This window comes from Chlorocebus sabaeus, chromosome 29 (genome assembly GCF_047675955.1).
Source record: "Chlorocebus sabaeus isolate Y175 chromosome 29, mChlSab1.0.hap1, whole genome shotgun sequence".
NCBI lineage: Eukaryota > Metazoa > Chordata > Mammalia > Primates > Cercopithecidae > Chlorocebus > Chlorocebus sabaeus.
In genome coordinates, this window is record NC_132932.1 from 1,723,084 (window position 1) to 1,745,864 (window position 22,781).

Here is a 22,781-nt window from a genome sequence, read left to right on the forward strand (position 1 = left end):
TGGTTGGCATTTAGTAAGCTCTAAATACCTGTCTTCTCCTCCCTATAACAATCCTCAGAGAAGACACAGGGTCCTGAGATGGATCAGAACTTTGTAATTATATTCAGGAGGAGTTCTATCTATTCATTCATCATGACATGTGCAGTATCATGTGCCTTTTTAAAAATTTATTTTTAATACTTTTTCAATCAGCCTATGCACATGGGATATGCGCCATTTAGAACTGTGGAATTCTAGGCCCAGTTGGACTTAGCCAGCACAGAGCAAGCACTGTTAGCAATGATTTGAACACTTTTTTTGAATAGTTGGTATATCTCACTTCCCATGGCTTGATGAAAACAAACATTTATTGAACATGAACTATGTGCTAGATGTGCCCTTTGTCTTTATGTTGCTTATGGTCTGAGGAGGAAAGAGACATTAAATAAGTAACCACAAGTTTATAAGTTTTACAAAAGGGGCAGATGATATGCCACAGAGATGCAGAACAGAGGGGTCTGAGTCTAGTCTAGGGAATCAGGGGAAGGCGTCTCTGCATAAGGAATATTTGAGCTGAGATCCAGAGGATGAGTAGAAGTTAGAACAGGATGTAGGGAGCAGTACAGGCTGGGCTCCCTGGAACTTAGGAAGAAAGGATGCTTAATGGGCAGCAGGAAGTACTAAGCTCCGCCTCTCTCCTGTGAACTGGGGCTTGGCTCATCCACACTCTGGGTCTCGACTCCTCATTTGTCATGAGTGGTTGGCTGAGAGGGCCTGTGCTGACCTGGACTCTGGCTGGGTCTAGCGGGCAAATGCCACGCTAAAAGGAGAAGGAGTCATGGGTAGGCAGGCAACCCTCAGGACTCCCTTCTCTCAGGCATCACACAGGCTATTGCGAATTCAGCACCACCAGCGCTCTTGTCAGAGCAATTTTAAACATCATCGCCACCGGCAGTTTTTACTCATTTGTTTATTAATATAGAAAAGGAGCCCAGGGCAGCTGGACCAGTAGTACAAAGCACCAGGAGTTAATGCCATTCTGGTGACAGGGTTGTTTTTACAAAAGTGAAGGAGCAGGCAGGAGCTGCCAGGTTCTGAGGCCAGGCCCAGCCTACTGCCCAGAACCCCTGAAACAGCTCCCTGGGAGAGGGCTGACAGGTGGGTCGGGGGTGGATTGAGCTGGAAACCATGGGGACAGATGGGAGGGACAGAGGGTCATGCAGTGGGAACCACCCAGTGGCTGATAAGGACAGGGAACTGGTGTTTGGAGGCTCCCCGCTGGGCCAGGGGCAGGGGCTTGCAGATGGCCTCAGCTCTGGGGGCAGGTAGAGAAACTGCAGAGACTGATGGGCATGGAGAACCCAGACATGGCCCTGGGACTGAAGGGCCTTTCCACCCTTTCTTCACCAGGAGCCACCTTTGCTCTATACTACATGTGGGGCTTCAGGGCCCAAGGCACAGGGGAGGCTCAGAGGCCTCCAGTTGGGAGGAAGATGGGGCAAGGAAGGAAGCACTTGAGTGTCCCTAGCTTAGGCAGCCAGGGATGAGACACAGGCAGGACAGCAGCACCCCCACATAGTGGGGCTAGAATGTGGGGCAGGGACGGGCTTATCCTCAGCCAGTGACCAGGACCAGCCCTTTGGCAATGGTGCCTGTCTCGAGCCTTAGCAAATCAAGTGTGCAACAAGCACAAGGTGTCGGCAGACCTGGGCCCTAGCCAGAACTTGAATCACACAGAGCTGTATCACCATGGTCCAGCCATGTCCTGCCTTGGCCTGTTTCCTCCTCTGTCAATGAGGACTTTGAATAAGACCTTCTAGGTCATGAAAAGGACTCTGCAGGTGAAGGGAACTCCAGGACTTGCTCTTGGCGGTTAACCAGACCCTGGATGGAACTGGTATGGGATGAGGTGAAGTGGGGGATGGAGGAGGAAAGTGTTCTTGCATGGAACCTATCCCCACAAACACTGCAGAGCTAGGAAAGGCCACTGGAAGCCCTTCTTTGCCCAGAGGAAGAAAGGCCGCAGAGAGAGCAAATGTGGCTCGGTGCGATCCCTTCACATCCTCCACCATCTGGGTAACACTTGGCAAGGAGTGGATGGGTGACATTGTGCAACCCTTTATGTTCTTCCCCGGGGGGTGGCACTCAAGGCTTCTTGTGGCTTCTGCCTTCAGCCTTCAGTGTGGGATCAAGAGTGTTCTTTTCACTGTGGTCCTGTTCTGGGAACAGCCTAAGACTCTGCCTGACTGGCACATGTTAGTTGGTGAGGAAAGGACAGAGTGGGTGAGTAAGCAGACAGGGAGGCAAGAGTGACTCTCTGGCTTTCTCCTCTTCCTCTTCAGAGAGTGGCTCAATCAACCGAGTTGCAGATCTCCTCCACCACAGCATTGAAGATGTGTGGCTGGTCAGCATAGACGTGGTGAGATGCACCCTCAATCTCCTGTGGAGAGAGGACCCGCAGGGATGGGATGGCCCTTTATTTCCTGATGCTGGGAAGCCTTCACACTATTTATTTTCCCCTTAGACTTGCTTGCCTGCCACCCACCAGCTCTTATCAGAAATAATGCTCCACCTTTCTCGCTTGGATCTTGGTATTTTCCTTTGACAGCCAATGAATCCCAATATCCCATTCTATCTATCTGATGAACATTCACTATGTCTTTCCTTCCATGTTAGCCCCACCAATGATCTGCTGATTTAATCCAAAGGTCCAGTAAACCTGGGCCCATGGTTGGCACCCAGCCTCATTAAGCACACTCACTGGCACATGGTGGAGAGGGCTAAGAAAAAAGGGGAGGAGGTGTGGTTGGGAGGCTTCATGGTAGCCTCTACTATTCACTCTACTGCCCATGGCTCTGGTTTTGGGGTACGAACTTCATGGGGGCTGGAGTAGCAGCAGGTACCTGGCTGCTAGACAATAACCAGCCTTTTAGCTGAACTGGCTAAAAGTAGGAAGCTCCTAATTAAGATATTACAATCCCAGCACTTTGGGAGGCCAAGGCGGGCAGATCACCTGAGGTCGGGAGTTCGAGACCAGCCTGACCAACATGGAGAAACCTCGTCTCTACTAAAAATACAAAATTATCTGGGTGTGGTGGAGCATGCCTGTAATCCCAGCTACTCGAGAGGCTGAGGCAGGAGAATCGCTTCAACCCGGGAGGCTGAGGTTGCGGTAAGCCAAGATTGCACCATTGTACTCTAGCCTGGGCAACAAAAGCAAGACTTCATCTCAAAAAAAAAAAAAAAAAAAAAAGATATTACAAAGAGAGTTTCCAAACTTCTCAAATCTACTGCCCTATCTCAGTTTGTCCATTCCTCTTTCTTCTTGATCACCCTTCTCTACCCCAAGGCTGACAGCTGATTGACTCTCAGTCATCATTTCCACTCCTTGGGTGGTGCAACATACCATGTCTCGGACATAGGAATCTGGCCGCTGCATCTTCACCTTTTTTCCCGTACTGGTATCTATCCAGGTGTTGGACCCATAGATCATGGTGATGGGCACATCTTTTCGAATCAAGTGAATTCGCTCCAGCATAGGGCGCCGGGCCCAGCCAAAGGACTCCATCATGGCTTTGAATGCCGTCTCACCACTGTCAGAAGACAAACAGCAATAAACTTCACAGCAGAATATGTCAACTTGTTGGTCTCTTCAGAGACTGAGACAGAATCTTAGTCATCTTTGTATTCCTGTCAAAGCCCCACACTGGGCTCATTAAATATTGGTGAGATTAGCAGACGACCAAAATTCCAGAGGCCTCCTATCACAGAAGAGTTCAGAGGAACACTTGTGAACAACCCCATGACAGTACGAATTGTCCAAGAACCTGAGAATGAAATGGGTTATTATTGACTCAACAAATATTGTCTGTCATGCCCTGGGCTGGGAAAGGGGATACATGAACAAGAAAGGTAGGGTGTTGCCCCTCCTGGAGCTCACACACTTTAGCTCCTGTGTTAGGGAGGTAGGCATTATGTAAATAGGCATATGATTAATTGTTATTTAATTTAAAATTTCTTGGGCTGGGCACGGTGGCTCACACCTGTAATCCCAGCACTTTGGGAGGCCGAGGCAGGCGGATCATTTGAGGAAAGGAGTTTAAGACCAGCCTGGCCAACATGGTGAGACCCTGTCTCTACTGAAAATACAAAAATTAGTGGGGCGTGGTGTTGGGCTCCTGTAATCCTAGCTACTCAGGAGGCTGAGGCAGGAGAATTGCTTGAGCCTGGGAGACAGAGGTTGCAGTGAGCCAAGATCATGCCACTGCACTCTAGCCTGGGCGACACAGTGAGACTCCGTCTCAAAAACACAAACAAACAGCTGGACATGGAGGTTCATGCCTAAAATCCCAGCACTTTGGGAGGCCAAGGTGGGCGGATCACCTGAGATCGGGAGTTCGAGACAAGGCCAACATGGTGAAACCCCATCTCTACCAAAAATACAAAATTAGCTGGGCGTGGCGGTGCATGCCAGCAATCCCAGCTACTTGGGAGACTGAGGCAGGAGAATTGCTTGAACCTGGGAGGCAGAGGTTGCAGTGAGCTGAGATCATGCCATTGCACTCCAGCCTGGGCAATGAGCAAAACTCCATCTCAAAAACAAACAAACAAACAAACAAACAAATACAACTTAAAATTTCCCCAGAAGGGTGAAAAGGTGGTTGGGTGCTATGAAAACACAGCCTGGGGATTTAGCCTGTTGGGGGTCTAGAGAGATGGTCAGAAGTTCATCTGAGGTGAACGCTTAAAAGTGAGTACTATAGTAGTAAAAAGGGCTTCCTGAGAAGACTCTGGAATTAAAAATCAGTCGTCCAAGGACTGGGGGAGCAGCAGTTTCTGTTAAGCAAGAAGCAATAAATGCCAATGTAATCTATTTCATCCCCTGGTCATTTGCTCAGGTAGAATGAATTGAGGCCGTATCATGAGGCGTCCACAAGGCTGGGACAGAGGGCTGGTTGGCAGCTTCTGCTAGAGACAGGGCAGGTTGGGGACACTGCTGCCTCCTAGGCTTGGCCTGTTTAGTACTGTTAGATCTCCATCCTCTTTTACATGTACAGATGAACAGGAACCTGAGTTCTGCCCAGGCCACCATAAATAGATAATTTTTCCTTAAGATATTGTAACATAGCAGAAAAAGCATGGAATTTGGAGTCAAATGAATTCAAATCCTCGGCTGTGTTTCCTTACCAAGTCATGCAAACAGAATATACTTTAATTTCCTCATCTATAAATGTAGAGTATTACACCCACTTCACTAGGACATCATTAGGAAAATAAAAATATATACAAAGCCCCTAAGTTTAGGTGAGGTGAAGTAGATACCCTTAAACACGTTGGTCAAATTTCACATTTTCCAAGGAAATGATAAGCGTTACCATGAGCTTGTCAGTGTTACAAAGTAAAAAAACTCAGGGAGTTACAAAATTGAGTGATGGTGTTTGTGGGTGAGGGAACTGGTTGTCACTGATGTCACCTTTGCTTCCTCTGGGACACAAATGAATTGCAGACTTATATACTCTGTGGCTTAGGTTGGGAGGACATTGTACAGAACTAGGTCTGGGGTGGGGAAAGTTCTGGGGAAAGAGCTAGGGCTGGGCCTGTGGGGCCTCAGGTAGGTATGAGACAGGCACTGAGCCCATGGGGGCTAAGAGAAGGGCCAAGGGCAGGAAGACAGGGGAACCAGATGTGACTACTGAGCTGGGAGTTTCTATACTACTGTTTGATCAGGGTTCTTTAATTAGCTGAGCTCATGTGGAATGCTGGACAGACAGCTCACACACTGCCCAACAGCTGTCTGGATTTGAGGTTAACGTTCAGACAGTATTGCTGGAATGCAAATCTCTGCCTTTTTCACGGCTTTGGGCTCACAACGAGTGACTTGGACAGCCCTAGAAAGGGGTAGGGCAGTAAGCCTGCCTTTGCTGAGATGCCTCCCAGCAGCTCGGGGTGTCACCAACATGGCCTCGTGGTATCAGCCAGTCACAGGGCACTTCCACGTAACAGGATCGCCTTCCTGGCGGCCCTGCCATCCACGCTGCCCAGACTGCAGGGAGGTAGGCTTGTGGGGCCTGCGGTGTCAATAAGCAGCACCAGATAGGAACTTTTCAGAGTTCTCAGGACATCCCCTAATCTCCCAAAGATGCAAAGAAATTTCTGTCCCAATGATAAGGCATTTCAAGGGCACATAATTAAATTTTAAAATGCATGCTCTTTCATTGAGAAATTCTATTTGTAGTAATGTGTTCAACAGATACAGTCACATGTGTGTACAAAGGAATCTGTACATGGAGGCCCTCTGAAGAAATGGCACACGTGCTATCTTAGACTGGAAATAATAAGGAAATTTAGGGACTATATGCCTGGGACAGGAGAAGACTTCCTTTTGAAAAATATCATGTTTTTGCTAATTATTTTTGACCTAAAAACGAAAAAAAAAAACCATGTTTGTATCACCTTTTCTATTAAAAACATCTTTAAAAAGATTAGTATTTTCCAGACTCTTGTTTATCAGGCCAATTGCATACCTGTAGGGAACAGGGAGGGCCTTCCTCTAGAGATGGGCAGCATGTTTAATGAATCTATTATCTTCTATGTTCCTTTGGGTCTATCCCTGGGGAACTCTCTGGAAATGATGAGGTTTGCTAGTGACTATGTTTCCCTGAGTCAGAGCTTTATTGAAGAAGAAATAAAGCCCAGAACTCCAGCAGCTAAGAGTTTTCTCTCCTAACAACTGTCTGCCCCAAGCCAGCCTGGGGAGCTGCCCTCACCTGGGATTCTGCGCATTGCAGTGGTAGATATACTCTGATATGGTATCATCTTCAAAGAAGTCTGCAAACTTGCGTTTGAAGTCCGGCCGGAATCGCTGCACCAGGCCAGGCCCTGGGAAGGGATAGAAAAACACAGAGTGGCCAGTTTGGGAGGTGAGGCAGGGAAGACTCCTGCCTGTGTATGTTTTAACAACTCTAACTAAATCTTATTTCTCCTAAGGGTTTGTTTGCTTTATTCATTTAACATTACAGCAGCAGAAAGAGTGCAGGAATCTACTGGCAAGCTCCAGGTGACTTCAAATGACAAAGTCAGCTCATTACCAAAGAATTTAGAGACAGTCTAACATCACTGAGGAGCCAGGTTATTTTCAGCTCAATGAAGTCCCAAGATCTATCCCTGTAAGAATCACAAGCCCTCCCCATCAGAATCCATGGCTGAGATGCTCTTCTTTTAGAGCCTGAGCTATGTTCTCTTTCTCCCAGACACCCTTATGGCCTTTTAATCTTCTGATGGTAGCAGATGGAACTAGACCATCTCCCAAGAGCGCTCTCATTTTCAGGCCTGTAGTAGAATATGCGGAGAGGTGAACTAAACACAGTCGTGCCTCGTGTCTCAGATTGTTTTACAATGATCTGTTCCTTTCACCTCATTATGGTATACACACATCCAACCAGACTGTAAAAATTGGGTCTACTGATCAACTTCTGATCTCTGATCTCTCTCTTCCTCTCTGGTCTTCTCTCTGTTTATGAGAAGCAAGAGGGGGGTAAGAAGGGGCTGGGTGGGGGGTGTCATGAGGATCTGCATGGGCCTGGCCCTCCCTGCTGCATAGTCCTTCACGGCTGCAGGTCAACTTCCACAACCATGATAGCTCTGATGCTCCTGCACGAGCCTGGCCAGAGGTGAGAAGAAGGGAGAGTAGCTCGAGTAGGCCTTCTTTTTGGCAAAGGACTATGGAGTCTGTTGGAGACCACAGTGCTGGGAACCTCTGCCCATTTACTCTCCTTTGGCACCTGCGTCTTGGTGTCCTCCCTCTCTCTCAGAACTCCTAAACTGCTATCTTCTACTCGAATGCTTTTTTTCTTTATCTGGAATCATTCTGTTTTTATTGAAGGACCTAGAGAGATAACTCTTACTTAGCCATCAGCAATTAACTCATAATAATTGGCTACTGAATATTACTATGTAATCACAACCATTAGTACAAGATAGGCATCATCAATCTTTTCCATAACGGAATCTGCTTTTCACGTCATCAGAGTAAAAACCTCCCCAGCAGACAAGGGTGCTGGCAGTGTGAGGTCAGAAGGCTGGAGATACTGACACTATTCATTATGGCCGGCTCCCCATGGTCCTCCACCTCCTTTTCTCCCTTTTACCCACAGAATTTGCTGACAGTTACTAAATGCTAGGTGATACAGAGCAGGTGAAGATGTGGTGCTTGCCTGGACAAGTGCATGGTTCAGAGGGGCTTGCCTGCCACTGTGGGTTATGTTGGAGGCTTTGGTTCTCCCTGCTGCAGGTGTTGGGTGAACCAAGGGATAGGATTTAGTGGTTACTGAGCATGAATCACCAGCAGGTTTTCATAAAATTTCACACACATTGGGTGTGGTGGCTCATGCCCATAATCCATCCTCGTGGATGGATCACTAGAGGCCAGGAGTTCAAGATCAGCCTGGCCAACATGGTGAAACCCCATCTCTACTAAAAATACAAAAAGTAGCCAGGTGTGATGGGGTACACCTGCAGTCCCAGCTACTCAGGAGGCTCAGGCAGGGGAATGGCTTGAACCCGGGAGGCAGAGGTTGCAGTGAGCTGAGATCATACCACTGCACACCAGCCTGGGAGACACAGTGAAACTCTGGTAGCTATTCTGTTCCACCTGTTCCTGGCATAGGAAAAGCTTTTCCCATGCCAATGAAGGGAAAAAATATAAAAAACAAAAAACAAAAAACTTCTCAAACCTTGAACAAAGTGATCTGGTTCAGATTAACAGCTTTAAATAACAAGGCTAGGCCCATTCCCACTTTTTAGGAATAAGTGGGAAAGACACAATAGGGCTTCTAGAATGTTACAGCCTTCCTTTAAGGAGATACTACAGGCTACTCACCCCAGGGCCCAGCTACTCGAAGAACAGCCAATGGATTGGAACGTCCTAGGACAGATGCCACGGCTTTGACCCAGGTTGGGGGTGCACGGATCTCATTGGGGTTAGTTGGTCGGAGGGGAAAGCCCCATGGGTCCACCAGGATGAGGTGTTTAACTCTATATTAAAGGCAGAAAGAGGAGAAGACACATTATATTCTCTGGTAGGTGCCATAGCCCCTTAAATTGCCTGGGAATGAGAGAACTTTGGAAACGAATACTGGAAAATTCCCATTAAGGTCAGGAATTAGGTCACGAGGGATGGAGGCATCTCCTTATTACCTATCAGGGTACTTGATTGAGTAAGAAGTGGCCAGGAATCCTCCCAAACTGTGCCCCAGGAGGATCATGCTGGGGATCCCCATGGTCTCCCGCCATGTCTCTATCGATGTCACAAACTCATCCTCAGCCCCCTCTGGGTCCCTCGGGAATGCTGGCCTTGAGCTTCGCCCAAAGCCAAGCAGATCGAAGGTGTGCAGTGTGCGGCGGGCACTCAGTGAGTCCATGTTGAGGATCCAGAGGCCCACGCCGCCCCCAAAACCATGCACCATCACCAGGGGGGTGCGGTCCTTTTGCTCGGGGCTCACAGTCACCGTCCAGATCTTATTCTGGTTTGGGAGGGACACATATCTGGCCAGGAACTTATTCTGGAGACCTGGGGAGGAAAGAATCCCATGGCAAGTCAACAAGTCTGTTTCCTGACAGTATCATCATTTTGCCTGGACTAACACTCTTCACATCCCCAACCCTCCCCAGTTTCCCTCAGCTCCTTCCTTTCACAACCCTCTGACCACTGAAAACGACTCTCTCCTGAACCAAACTTTAGGCAAGCCTTTCTGAGCCCTCTTCTTGACTAGGCTTTGACCCTGGCCCTGCCCTGTCTTCCAAATGTCTAGCTCAGTCTTAGCAAGAATCCTGCTAAGTCAGGATTAGTAAGTCATACTACGTCAGTTAGTAAGAATTCCTTCATATCTGATCAAGTTCCTCATCCCTCACCTTTGACCTTTCCTTCAGCAATGATTCTGTTAAACTGGTTTGAAAAGAACTCTCCTTATCTTTGGTATTTCCTCAGTAATTTTCTATCCACTGACCCCCCTCACCCTGCTGCTTGGTTATAAATCCCCACTAGTCCTTACTGTATTCAAGAGTTGAGCCTGATCTCTCTCCTCTATTGCAATAGTCTTGAATGATCTTTACTGATTTAATCTGTCAAAATCACTTTTTCTTTAACACTACACACTTTAAAGAATTCAATTCCAATCACATTTGTAGATCATTTAGTCTGTATGTAGTAAGCGGGACTGTCTTAACCCTTGAAACAGTGTGCCCAGCTCCCTTTAGGCCTAGGGTGGTAGTGACACCACCAACCACACAGAGCTCTTGCATCCATTGCTCTTGAACCTGTGTGTGCTTGGGGCTTGATGGATGGACAGAACTGTGGTCCAGCCAGTTGGAGGGGGTGATGGGTGTGGACTGAGCCTCAGGTGAGAGACGGAGGTGGGGCAGTGCTTATTCTGCTGGTGTGACAGCAGTCTCCTGGGCAGAGCTGCCTGGGTGAAGCAGCCTGGGTCCTGGACAGAGGCTTGAAAGCTCTGGCTGTTGTTTGTCTGCACTTACTCGGGCCCAGAAGAGAAAGGGTAGCTATGGCTGGGGCAGTAGGGGTGTGGTGGAGAAGATCATATGGGAAATATGGGAAGAAGTGGCTTGAGGGGCTTGTTTGAGCGAGTGGTTGCTGCTGCTAGTGGGATGCCCTGCTGCAATATAACAGTGCTGATGACAGCTGGTCTGCAAATCACAAACTACTGTGGTAACCAGATGGGGGGTTGGGGGGCAAAACCAGGTAGAACACGAGAATAGTAATATCAGAGAATGCAAGATTATTGGTCCGAGGGTCTGCAGGTGGTAAATCTAAGAAGTACTTGTGTGGTGAGAAGAGAGAAGGAGAGAAGGAGGAAGAGAGAAGTGGGGTAGAAGGAAGGAGGAACAGGAGAACATATGTGTTTGTGTATGTTAGCTAGCACTGGCATAGGTTTTGAGGTGAAGTTGCAGGAAGTGACAGGAACCATCCACATGGCTAGGGAGATGCTGAGGAAGCACTATCATTGGATAGGGTGCCTTCTGTATGCACCTCTTCCCTCACACAACTGACATCCTTTCCTCCCACTCCATACACGCTGTTAATTAGGAATCAGTGGGCTCAATGTAGCAGGCTCTGGGAAGATCCTGAATCCTTCCTGGGCCCCATGAGGGAGGTGGGACAAGCTGTCCATTCTACTTACACTGGAGGATCCTGGCTTCCACATTCTTCAGCTGAGACATGGAAGTGGGGCGCCACGTGGGCAGCCAGCTACTCAGCCAGCCTTGAGGCCTGGGAGGAGGAGACAGAGACACTCATTGGCAACAATGGAAAGACACATTGATGCTCTTAGCCTTGCTGAGAGTTACAAAAGGGTTCTCAGGAGGCAGGGTGTTCCCTAGCCTCAGGAGACCTGCCCACCATGGCAGCCAGCAGTTCCCTAGCTGCCTGATAGACTGTTTCTTTTTGGTAAATGGATATTAACAACATGCCCCTTGTTTCAATAGATATTCAGAACATCCTGTATACAATACTTTACAGTTTACAAAGCTCTGTAACATTTATTATCTCGCTACAGCTTTCTAATTTCTCTTTGTTACTGATTATCATAATTTATGTTCAAGGAGATTAAAGGAAGAGGCATCTTTTAACTAATGTTTCAGTTATCTTTTGCTGTCCCCAGTACTAGCTGTTTCTTAACAGTAGGACAAATTCCCATGCCATCTCCCCTACTGGCAGGACACTGGTTGGTGTTTATGTGCGCCCTCTTCCAAGCCCCTAGAAGTGCGGAATACTGTGTTGTGCCCAACTGATCTCTCAGGTAATCAATCAGTCCAACCCATGGAGATGGGGTAGGCAGGGAGGAGGAGGTGAGAGACCTGGATTCAAGTTCTGTTATGGTTCACTGACAGGACACAGGTTCCCTCTGGTCTTATTTTCTAGATTGTAAAATAAGTAGACAGCTCACCTATGTCCTCACCTCCCATGACATGCAGTAAAACAGATAACTCATCCTGCTTTCTCCTTCACACCCAGTGACCTTAAGTCATTGCAAGGTAGAGGTTAAAAGCACTAGCTTTGGAATTACCACACACACACACACACACACACACACACACACACCCCTCCTGGACCTGAATCATGGTGTTATCATTGATGAGCAGAATGGCTTTGGCTCATTAAATAACCTGTCTTTGAGCATCTATATATGTAAGGACACTTGTAAGTTGCCCAGTACAAATGAGATGCTCAACGAATGACAGTTCGTATTATTCCTTGCTAACCCTATATGACATTTCTCTTTTCTTGAACTCTGCCTGAGTTACAGGACAGACATCTACAGCTATAGGAAGGGCCTGTGAACACTGGCATACTCAAGGTAGGGTACTCTAAGGGGGAATGAGGGGAACCATTACCAAATCCCCTTGGCACACACTGGGCATCCTGATACATCATTTGAAGCACAGAATTTTAGATTAGGGTGTTTCCTTAGGAATCATCTAGTCTAGCCTCTGTATTTTACAGATGAGCAAACTGATGCCCAAAGAGGTCATACAAGTTAGAAAAAAGAACCAGAACTAGAACCCCTTATCTCAAATCCAGGTTTCTCTCCCTAAACCTTCAAGCCTCAGCTTTTCAAGGTCATATACAAATATTCACAGAACTTAGTCACATTTTTACACTTATCTGTTTTCTCAAGGGAGGTGTGATCTAAACTCAGAAGGCCAGAGTTCCAATTTTAGCACTGTCATTTACCAGCAATGTGACTATGGGCACATTATTTAGCTTTTCTGTGTCACAGCTTCCTCATCTTTAAAAGGGAGGTAATAATATCTACCTCATAGGGTTGCTATAAAGATTAAATGGGTTCATGCATCTAAAGCACATAGAATAATGCCTAGCACAAGATAAACTCCCAATAAACTTTCCTTCCCCCCAGCTAAATCACAAGTTGTCTACATTCCCAGTGTTTTGCAAGTAGCAACTCTCAGTGGATGTTTGAAGTTTGAAAGAAAAACTGGGGTTGCAACTGGGAGTGATACATCAATGGTTTTAGCCAGATGAGAGTTGTCAATATCAATCGATCTAATCCTAGGGAGACTCAGAATCCTTTCAATATTCTACTGGAATTCCTTGTAGGCTTGAAGCATGGGGACCAAGACCACAGGATTTTGCCAGCCTTAAGAGACAAATTTTCTCTCCAAATCACAGGCTGTGACAAGTCAGATCATAACACCTGGATCCCACATTGTCTTGTTACTGTCCAAAGCAGAGTTAAGGAGAAACGCTACCCAAGGAACAGCATCACGGACTGCTCAGCAGATAGTCCTTGGTGGGAGAATTACTTTGCTTTCCTTCTTCACCAAACATGTTACAAGTAAAGCACTGGAAATGGTGTCTGGCACACTGTATGTGCTCAAAACTATGGGGGAGGTAAGGGCTGGGGTGGGAAATTGAGGCCAGGAGCAGAAAAGACATTCAGCCATTAAATTAACCTGGCTAGGATGGTCTCTGTCAACTTGATGGTGAAGCACAAGGGGTTCTGTGCTGGGAGAGAATCCTGTTCTAGACCTCTGTAATCTTGGGCAAGTCTCCTAATTTCTATGGATACCAGCTTCTTCATTTGTAAAAAGGAGCTGAACTAGCTGCATGTCCTCCAGTTCTAATATTCTGCTTCCCTAAGTCCTTTAAAGCATCGCAGATTTCCTCTTGGAAAAGTCATCTTAGAAAGTAAAACATTCCCCTGGACATTTCTTTCAAGCCCAGCAAGCTATTAATTATGGTCATAATGTTAATTAGTTTCCCGGACTTCCAGTTCTGCAGGACCCAGTAGGGTCCAGGAAAGGCCCAGTTCTGGTGAAACCAAGGCTCGACTGGGAGCTGAGTCATTCTTCTCGTAGCAACTTTTTCTTGCTCCTATCAGATTGCGAACTGCCAGTCACACCACCTACAGGTGGTATCCCAAACCTGATGCCCTTGAGAGAGTGGTAGCAAATCCCAATAGCTCTAAATCTGAAACCACTGCATTAAAAATGTTATGATTATTAAAAGCATTATCAACTAGGATCACACGCGCCTACGTGTCTCGGTGGGCGACAGCTAAAGAAACTTGCCAGCCCGTTGCTCCACACCAATTTCAGCGCGGTGGAGACCTCTCCAGTCTCTCCACACCTTCTCCTTGCCCGGCGGAGGGAGGAGGCTCCCTCCATCCCCACGACCGCCGTTCTGGGGCGAGTCGAGACGAGCACGCCTGGCTGCTACCTCCGCACCCGCGTCCCACAAGCTTGCTTTCAGGGATCTCACACATTAACACGGAATCTCTCCAGAGACCAGAGGAGAATGAAGGGCACTCGCGAGGACTAAGGTAGGAAGCCAGGATCTCCCATGGCTCCCCAGGCTCAGCCGCTGCCTCCTCTGGGCAAATGCAAAGCGAGCAACGCACCCACCCCCCGCCCTCCCCGGAGGCCGACCTGGAAAAGGAAGGGCGGGAAGGTGTCTACAACTGTTTCTCAGCCACAGACAGTCCCAGGATCATGGCCCAGAGAGAGACAGAGAGAGAGAAAGGGACAGGATTAACTCACTGCTGCTCCAGATCATCGGCCATAGTAAACAAGCCCTGCCAGGGCCTGGCGCGCCCGCCCAGCGCCTGACGCCAGCACCAGCTGACCCGGGAGGCCGCGAGGAAAAGGGGGCGTGGCCGCGCAGGGGGCGGGGCTCGCGGCGGGCGGGCGGCCGGCGGGCGGGACTCTCAAACTCTGCAACTTGGTTTGAGCTAGTGGGGCCCTTGCTATGTTTTCAGTTACTGGCATGTGTCCCGGCGGAGATGTCTCTGAGGGTCTCAGTATAGGATGTTAATCCTGGTCACACATTTCGGGGAGTCCCTGCAGGAGCTCCAACAGCCCTCCGTTCTCTCATAACTAAAAAGTGATAGAACTACTCCTGCACTCACACCCACTCTTTGGGCTTCCTATTATAACTGTGTCCTCCTGAAATCGACCCTTGTTAATGTTCCTTCTAATAAGAGGCTTAAATGTTTGTGGAGACAACACCATTGGTTGAATGCTCCTACAAAGGGCCTGGATGCCAGATTTTGAAACTAAAATACAGGACATCTAGTTAAATGTAAATTCCAGATTTAAATGAAGCAAATAATTTTTTAGAGTAAGTATGGGCCATGCAGTATTTAGGACATAAGTAGGCATCCTGTATTTTCTCTGGCAAACCTAAACCTATATGACATCTGCAAAAATGGGCATATCTCTGCTCTGGAGTTGAATCTGACCCCAACCTATTTTCCAGGAAAAACACAGCTCAACTCCAGGTCACCCTCAGTTTGGAGGATAACAGTTGAAGGACTCACCCATAAGCCTAGGTCTGCTTTAGGTATGTAAGTGTGGGGACAGGGATATAAGGCTGGCTTGGCCCAAGGTCCTGAGCACACTTCAGTTTGCTCAGCACAGGAGCTAAATCTTGGGGCTGGCTGCAGAATTTGCTCGCACTGGTAAACAGGGCCTGACCTCCCTGGAACTGTCAGATTTCAGATCGCCCTCTTAGTTAAAACCAGACTAGGGGTACGGCGCGGTGGCTCCCGCCTGTAATCCCTGCACCTTGGGAGGCCAAGGTGGGTGGATCACTTGCAGTCAGGAGTTCGAGACCAGCCTGGCCAACATGGTGAAACCCCATCTCTACTAAAAATACAAAAAATTAGCCGGGTGTGGTGGCAGGCACCTGTAATCCTAGCTACTGGGGAGGTTGCGACAGAAGAATTGCTCGAATCCAGGAGGCAGAGGTTGCAGTGAGCCAAGATTGTGCCACTGCACTCCAGTCTGGGTGATAGAGTGAAACTCCGTCTCAAAAAATAAAAACAAAAGCAAACAAACAAGCAAGCAAACAAACAAACAAACCAGGCTGGGGAGTGGTGGAGGATGGGTAAGAGAATGCTGGTGCACAGGGGTTTATCAAGGCAGTTTTCTTTAGCCTTCCTGCAGGACCCAGATGATTCTGAGATTTCTTTGTTGCAACACAGTGTTAAGCTGATCATTATAAAGACTTAACGTTTAGGAGAACCAGCATTTATAGAGTTTAGGGGCTTAGGAATTTGCCAGATGTGGTGCAAAGCAGTACAACTAGCAGAGGACTTGTCTCTTTCATGCAACTTTTTTTTTTTTTTTTGAGACCGATTCTCACTGTTGCCCAAACAGGAATGCAGTGCCATGATCATGGCTCACTGAAGCCTTGAACTCCTGGGCTCAAGGGTCCTCTTGCCTTAGCCTTCTAAGCAACTAGGACTACAGGTGCCCAGCTAATTTTTTTTTTTTTTTTTTTTTTTTTTTTTAGTTTTTGTAAAGATGCGGTCTTGTTGTTTTGCCCAGGCTGGTCTCAAACTCCTTGGCTCAAGTTATCCTTCCGCCTTGGGCTCTCAAAGTGCTGGGATTACAGGGGTGAGCCAATAAACTTGGCTTCATTCAACCTTTCAACAAAGCACAGTGGTTCTAAACTTCAGTATGCATAAGAATCGTCTGGTGGATTTATCAGAAACTCAGATTTCTGGGCTGGGTGCTGTGGCTCACGCCTGTAATCCCAGCACTTTGGGAGACTGAGGCAGGCAGATCACGAGGTCAAGAGTTCGAGACCAGCCTTGCCAACATGGTGAAACCCCATCTCTACTAAGAATACAAAAATTAGCCAGGTGTGGTGGCACATGCCTGGAATCCCAGCTACTTAGGAGGCTGAGGCAGGAGAATTGCTTGAACCCAGGAAGAGGAGGTTGCAGTGAGCTGAGATCATGCCATTGCACTCCAGCCTGGGGGACATAGCAACACTCCATCTTAGAAAAAAAAAATTCAGATTTCTAGTCCCTACTCTCTGAGATTCGGATTCAGTTGTCTGGTTTGATGCTAGAAAGCTGCATTATTAGGAAGCACCACAGATACTGGTGTTCCATGAGACTCACTTGTTAGTTAGAAGTATAGATTCTGGAGTCAGAAGCCTAGTTAAGGTCAGTATTTGCTTTGCCACTTATCCATTGTAAATCCTTGGCCAAGTTATTTAGCATCTCCTAATTTCTTCCTCTGGCTTGTATCTTGTGAGAACTAACCAAGATAATTCAAATAAACACGTGGTATACTTACTTGTGCTACAAATATTACTTATTTTTGTTGTTGCTATTATTCAATGCCAAGAATTATGTTGAGCACTAAAAATACAGTTATCCAGCCTGTGCATCATAGTAAGACTCTGTCTCTACAAAAATGAAAAAAATTAGCTGGGCATGGCAATGCATGCCAATAGTAACAGCTACTCGGATGGGTGAGGCAGGAGGATCACTTGAGTCTAGGAATTAGAGGTTACAGTGAGCTATGATCCCACCACTGCACTCCAGCCTGGGTGAGAGTCAGACGCTGTCTCTTAAAAAAGGAAAGAAAAAAGCAGTTATCAAAAGGAAATAAACAACCTGCTCTAGTGGTGAACACAGACTTTCTAGCTATTGCTACCCTAGGCTGTTCTTGGCTTTGCAGAGCTGATAACTTTATATTCAGAGCTCAGCAAAAACTTGCCCTCATCTGAGGCATTTCTTGACCACAGATCTAAAGAGAGCCCCCCCATCACTCTGTCACATTACCCTGTTTTTATTTTCTTCATAACACATAACATTATCTGAAATTATCTTGCATTGTTTTTACTCATTTATTATCAGTTTCCCTCCACTAGAGACTAAATTTCCTGAGGGACCCTCTCTGTCTTGTAATCTGCTGTGCTCCCAACACCTAGAACAAGGTGTGGCAGAGTAGGCACTCAATATTTGTTGGGTAAATGAAGAAAAGTCTAGTGAAGAGGCAGAAGCATACACAATTACCTATGAAACAATATGCTAAGTGTCAAAGGCTTTGGGAGCTGCATTCTAAATTGTACCAAATAGGAAATTCTATACTGTATCACTCCTAGACAGGACAATAAAATCTCCCACTTTTCTGAAAACCTGTGAGTTGTGAGATTTTTTTGAGGCAAGGACAACTGCACATGAACTGGTATTAGAGCTCTCTAGACCATTTCTCAGGAGGCAGTGCAGAGAAGTGTTCATATTTTGTTTCCATGTGTGAAATCAGCTTTAAAGTAGAGGTTTCTTGGAAGTAGGAAACTTGAATGGACGGAAAATGCCTTTAATCCCCAGTGCTGATATATCTCAGGATTGGGATGGATCTGCTAGAATTATACAGAGTAAAGAGGACTCTTGGAGCCTATTCTAGGCAGGCCTCTGGGGAGAAAATGAAGTTTTTTTTTTTCTCCTTATCATCAGGACAAAGCACACCATGAGCAAGTATGAGACTCCAACAAGTGTGGATGGAAATTAATTTGACAAATCTGAAACCAGCTTTGCAAAATTATGACTGAGACAGTGAAAGAGATCTAACTTAACCGACTCCATCTCGCTTCTAACCAGGCTGTCCTTGTTCATTCCCGGGCATAGGCTGAACTAACTTTGGAGAAACTTAAGAGTTTGTGGTTGGTGACAGATAACAGCCCTTTCCCAGGGCAGACATCCTTGTTGCCTGGGGACTAGATTGCCTTCGTAGGACTAACATTAGCCATAAGATTGGAAATTATGGTTTGGGAGTCGTGCAGCTGGAGACTACAGGATTCTGACCCTCCCTGGACTGCTCCTAAGATCAGTGCTTGAGATATTTTGCGGCCCCTGCACTTGACGGATCAGCTGGTACCACTCAGATCGATGAACTGGCTCATCTGATCTTGTGGCGCCCCCATCCAGGAACTCAGTGCAAGAAGACAGCCTCAACTCCTTATTATTTCATCCCTGACCATCAGGACTCCTGGTTTCCCCCAACCAAGTTGCCCTTAAAAACTCTGATCCCAAAATGCTTGGGGAGACTGATTTGAGTAATAATAAAATTCCAGTCTCCTGCACAGCTGGCTCTGCATGAATTACTCTTTTTTCATTCTAATTGCCCCGTCTTGATGAACCGGCTCTGTCTAGGCAATGGGCCAGGTGAACTCCTTGGGAGGTTACAAACCCTCTTTCTATGACTGTAAGTCATCATTAAGTATTCCAAAAATAGGTGGGGCTGATAAACTCATAGCTCAGGCCTGGCAGCTATAGATTATTCTTTTGTTTCAAATGGGTATCACTGCCATTTGAATGAACTATGAACAAGATATATCTCTTTGATTGAACCTAGAAATGCGTGGAATAGCTCATAAGTTGCTCTGTCCAATGACAGCCACTAGCCACAGTGGCTACTTAGATTTAAATAAAAGCCAAATAAAATTTCCTTAGTCACATTGTAACCAAGTATCCCCATTTTTCTAAGAGATAGTTTAATGATTAAAAAAAAAATCTCTCTTCTTTTCCCCCTTCTCCTCACTTCTTCCTTAGCTCTTTAGAAATGCAATGGTAGCCTTTTACCTCCTCTTTACCAGACACTCCCTATGGGGCAGGCTCATCTAACTATTACTTAGAAGCTCCAGAGAGGAACTCTCACCCACTGAGAGGTTGCCTTGAGAGACAACAGTCCATCTACAACCCAAAGTATGCCTGCTACAAAGCTTTCTCTTACCTGGAGAGTTTTGGCCACTTTTACAACCAAGTCCTGCCCACAAAAGGCACCAGCAGTCACCGTCCAGTAGACAAGGCACTGAAGGTAGTATGCAGACCCCTCAACCACTTGATTCCTCCCCTGTGTGCCATTCATGCCAGTATTCCAGGCCCTATTTCAAAAGCACCCTCTTTCTGCTCCAAAAGTGAAGTGGTACCCTTAAGGCAGAAAACCTATACTTCCTCCCCTAAGGTAGCTTTGGAATAAAATATCATTTTCTTTACACCAGATCTCACTCTTGTTAAGTGGACTCTGCAAGCAGCGAGAGACTGAACCTGCATTTGAGTTACAACACTAACTGTAGTTTAAGTGCTCAACAGCCACATATGTCTAGCAGTTACTATACTGGGCAGTGCAGAGACATTATCACAGAAAATTCCATTGCACAGTGTTGCTCAGGAACTGATGATTTTAGCCCCATGTTGTGGTGAGTGATCTGTTCTTGGAAAGGACAATGTGGTGGACTCACTTTTGGGTGCCAGCAAGGGGGCAAAACTGAGGTTTTTGTGAGACTCCCAAACAGCTAGGAGGGAGGGAAACCAGACAAAGGAGCTGAAAATTTGTTCCACTTCATCAGAAACTGAAAGGATGAAGGGATATAGGTTCACTGAAGATATTTACTGCTTTACTAGGACTTGATCAGAAATTCGATACTTCAAAAATTTGACTTTGTGCTGTTTGCAACTTGATTCTCCTTACATTTTTATTTTTGAAAATAATAACCTGTTTTATCGGTTCTATTAGGCAACAAAGAGAGGGGGTTTTGGTCACGCTAGGGCCAAAGTTTAAAAGGTAGAGGTGATATATGCAATAGTAGTAAACAGAAGCAAAGGGGGGAATCTTAAGGCAAAAGTGACAACACAAGGGAAAGGAATTGGAAAAGACATTCTTTTCCATGTGGAGATTTTCTTTAGAAGAGTCATTTTCTACTTAAACTTTGGAGGATTTGTGTTTCTTTTGGTAAATAAAGTGATTTCTTTTTGTAGAGAGATGAATGATGTAAAATCACGGACTTTGCCCTTAAGGGAACCCTCTTGTTCCTCCACTCTTCCATTGTTTTATGATATTATTTTAGTAATGAAACCCCTAAAGTATACTCTGACTTCAGTTTCAGCTTATAAATTAGATCTGCCCTTTAAGAGCCATTTGAGTTGCAGTCCCTCCAGTGCTATCTTTTGCATACCCAAATTATTGGGGGCACTGTAGTTTGGCCAACTTTTAATCATTCAGAGAAATAGGAGAAGCAGACACGGCTAATTACTAGGATTAATGATAGTTAATAAGAGCAAACATTTACTGAACATTTACTGTCTGCCAAACACTATGCAAAGTGCTTAATGCTTAACATTATCTCATTTAATCCTCACATCATTTCAATGAGACAGGTATTATTTCTGTTTTATAGAAAAGGAAAATGAGACTGTGAGACTGAATAACTTATTCCAGATTAGACAACTAGTAAACAGCAGAATCAAGGTTCAAACCTAGGATTGTCTGATTCTAGAGCTTGCACTCTTATCCACTACTCTGGACAAGAATTTTTAACTATATTAATATTCCAATTTAAACTAATTGAAATCAACACTAGTGTTAGCAATTTCCTATTGAAATTAAAATCAGTTAAAAATGTTTCAATGATTATAGAATCATAAACCGAATAGGCCTTTTCTTGCTGTTTTAAGTAGTTCAGAAAAGCCCTAGTGTAGTATATTGGTGTGACTAGCAGGTCTCAGAAACAAATGCATTCGATGAGTGCATTTGATGTTTTTCATCTCTTCTTCTTCTTTCCTGTGAGAGTTCCTGGGGAGATCTTAATGATGATAGTTGACATAGATCAAAGGCAGACAAAACATTAAGGGAGAAACCGCTGGAAGGAGCCTGGCTGATGGAACAGAAACTCCCTGAAGAATCCACACCTGAATGATTAAAAAGCATCAGCCTAGCCTGTAAAGTTTGAAGTTGAATATTCGTGAGGAAGCTACCCTCCTACTTGTTGATGAGGCAGAGAGAAAAGTTCAACTTGTCAGAGAAATTTATGCTTCCTGCCATATTATATTGAAATAGGAACCAGCTTGTTATCTACTCTTTTTTTTTTTTTTTTTCCTTCTCAGCAACATAGGTTTAGGCTGAATTTATGTTCAAATAGCTGCACAAATCTCCATGGGTATGAATATAAATCTATCTCTTCAAATAGACTGTAAAGGTTTCTTAGGTTATTTCTCTTATTTCTAGAACTTAAGTAAGGCTTTGCTGACCACTGATAATACATTTGTTAGTTAATGTGTATACAGTTTCCAGTCTAAAGGCAAATAAAAAGTGAAAAGGGGCTGGCAGGTTGGCTCACTCCTGTAATCCCAGCACTTTGGGAGGCTGAAGCAGGCAGATCACCTGAGGTCAGAAGTTTGAGACCAGCCTGGCCAACATGGCAAAATCCCTGTTTCTACTAAAAATACAAAAATTAGCCGGGCGTGGTGGCAGGTGCCTGTAATCCCAGCTACTCAGGAGGCTGAGGCAGGAGAATGGCTTGAACCCAGGAGGTGGAGGTTGCAGTGAGCCGAGATCGTGCCATTCATCGCACTCCAGTCTGGGTGACAAGAGCAAAACCCCATCTGAAAAAAAAAAAGTGAAAAGGTTGGAATGCTGTTGTTCACTTGCTGTTTTAGGAATTTTGCTCACGTACTGTTCAAATTATTTAGAAGCTGAAAATGAAGTACCTGGTTATGTATAGTAAAACTTACAGCTAAAAGGTGAGATGAACTAGGTCTACAAGGTTGGATTGATGTGAAATTAAAAGGGCCACGAAAGCCAGAACTTAAGTTTTTTTTAAAAAAAAGTTAAAACGGGCCGGGTGCGGTGGCTCATGCCTGTAATCCCAGCACCTTGGGAGGCCGAAGCAGGCGGATCACAAGGTCAGGAGTTCGAGACCAGCCTAGCCAACATGGTGAAACCCCGTCTCTACTGAAAATACAAAAATTAGCCGGGCGTGGTGGCGCGCGCCTGTAGTCCCAGCTACTAGGGAGGCGGAGGTTGCAGTGAGCCAAGATCGCGCCACTGCACTCCAGCCTGGGCGACAGAGCAAGACTCAAAAAAAAAAAAAAAAAAAAAAAAGGTTAAAACGCTCAAACTAATCCCACTTGTTAAAATACAAAACCTGAAACTATTTCAGTTTCTTCTGTAAATTGAGTTGGAGACAGTAGGGT

General features: G+C 45.9%; 1 protein-coding gene across 1 annotated transcript; it reads right to left on the reverse strand.

The window, feature by feature from the left end:
• Positions 1-329: 329 nt before the first annotated feature.
• Positions 330-14,646, reverse strand: ABHD4 (abhydrolase domain containing 4, N-acyl phospholipase B). The gene is made up of 7 exons (XM_007990771.3): positions 14,551-14,646; positions 11,172-11,260; positions 9,175-9,547; positions 8,858-9,012; positions 6,747-6,858; positions 3,386-3,572; positions 330-2,419 (listed from the first exon to the last, which is right to left on the reverse strand). The coding sequence occupies exons 1-7, from the start codon at positions 14,571-14,573 to the stop codon at positions 2,330-2,332; spliced, it is 1,029 nt and encodes a 342-aa protein (XP_007988962.1). The 5' UTR covers positions 14,574-14,646; the 3' UTR covers positions 330-2,329.
• Positions 14,647-22,781: the final 8,135 nt, after the last annotated feature.

Excerpts from the sequence above, each read along its gene's own strand:
- ABHD4 (XM_007990771.3), bottom strand. The coding sequence starts at position 14,573 with ATGGCCGATGATCTGGAGCAGCA. Across the intron at positions 11,261-14,550 it reads GCCGATGATCTGGAGCAGCA|GCCTCAAGGCTGGCTGAGTA; the intron begins GTGAGTTAATCC and ends TCCTCCTCCCAG. Across the intron at positions 9,548-11,171 it reads GGAAGCCAGGATCCTCCAGT|GTCTCCAGAATAAGTTCCTG; the intron begins GTAAGTAGAATG and ends TTTCCTCCCCAG.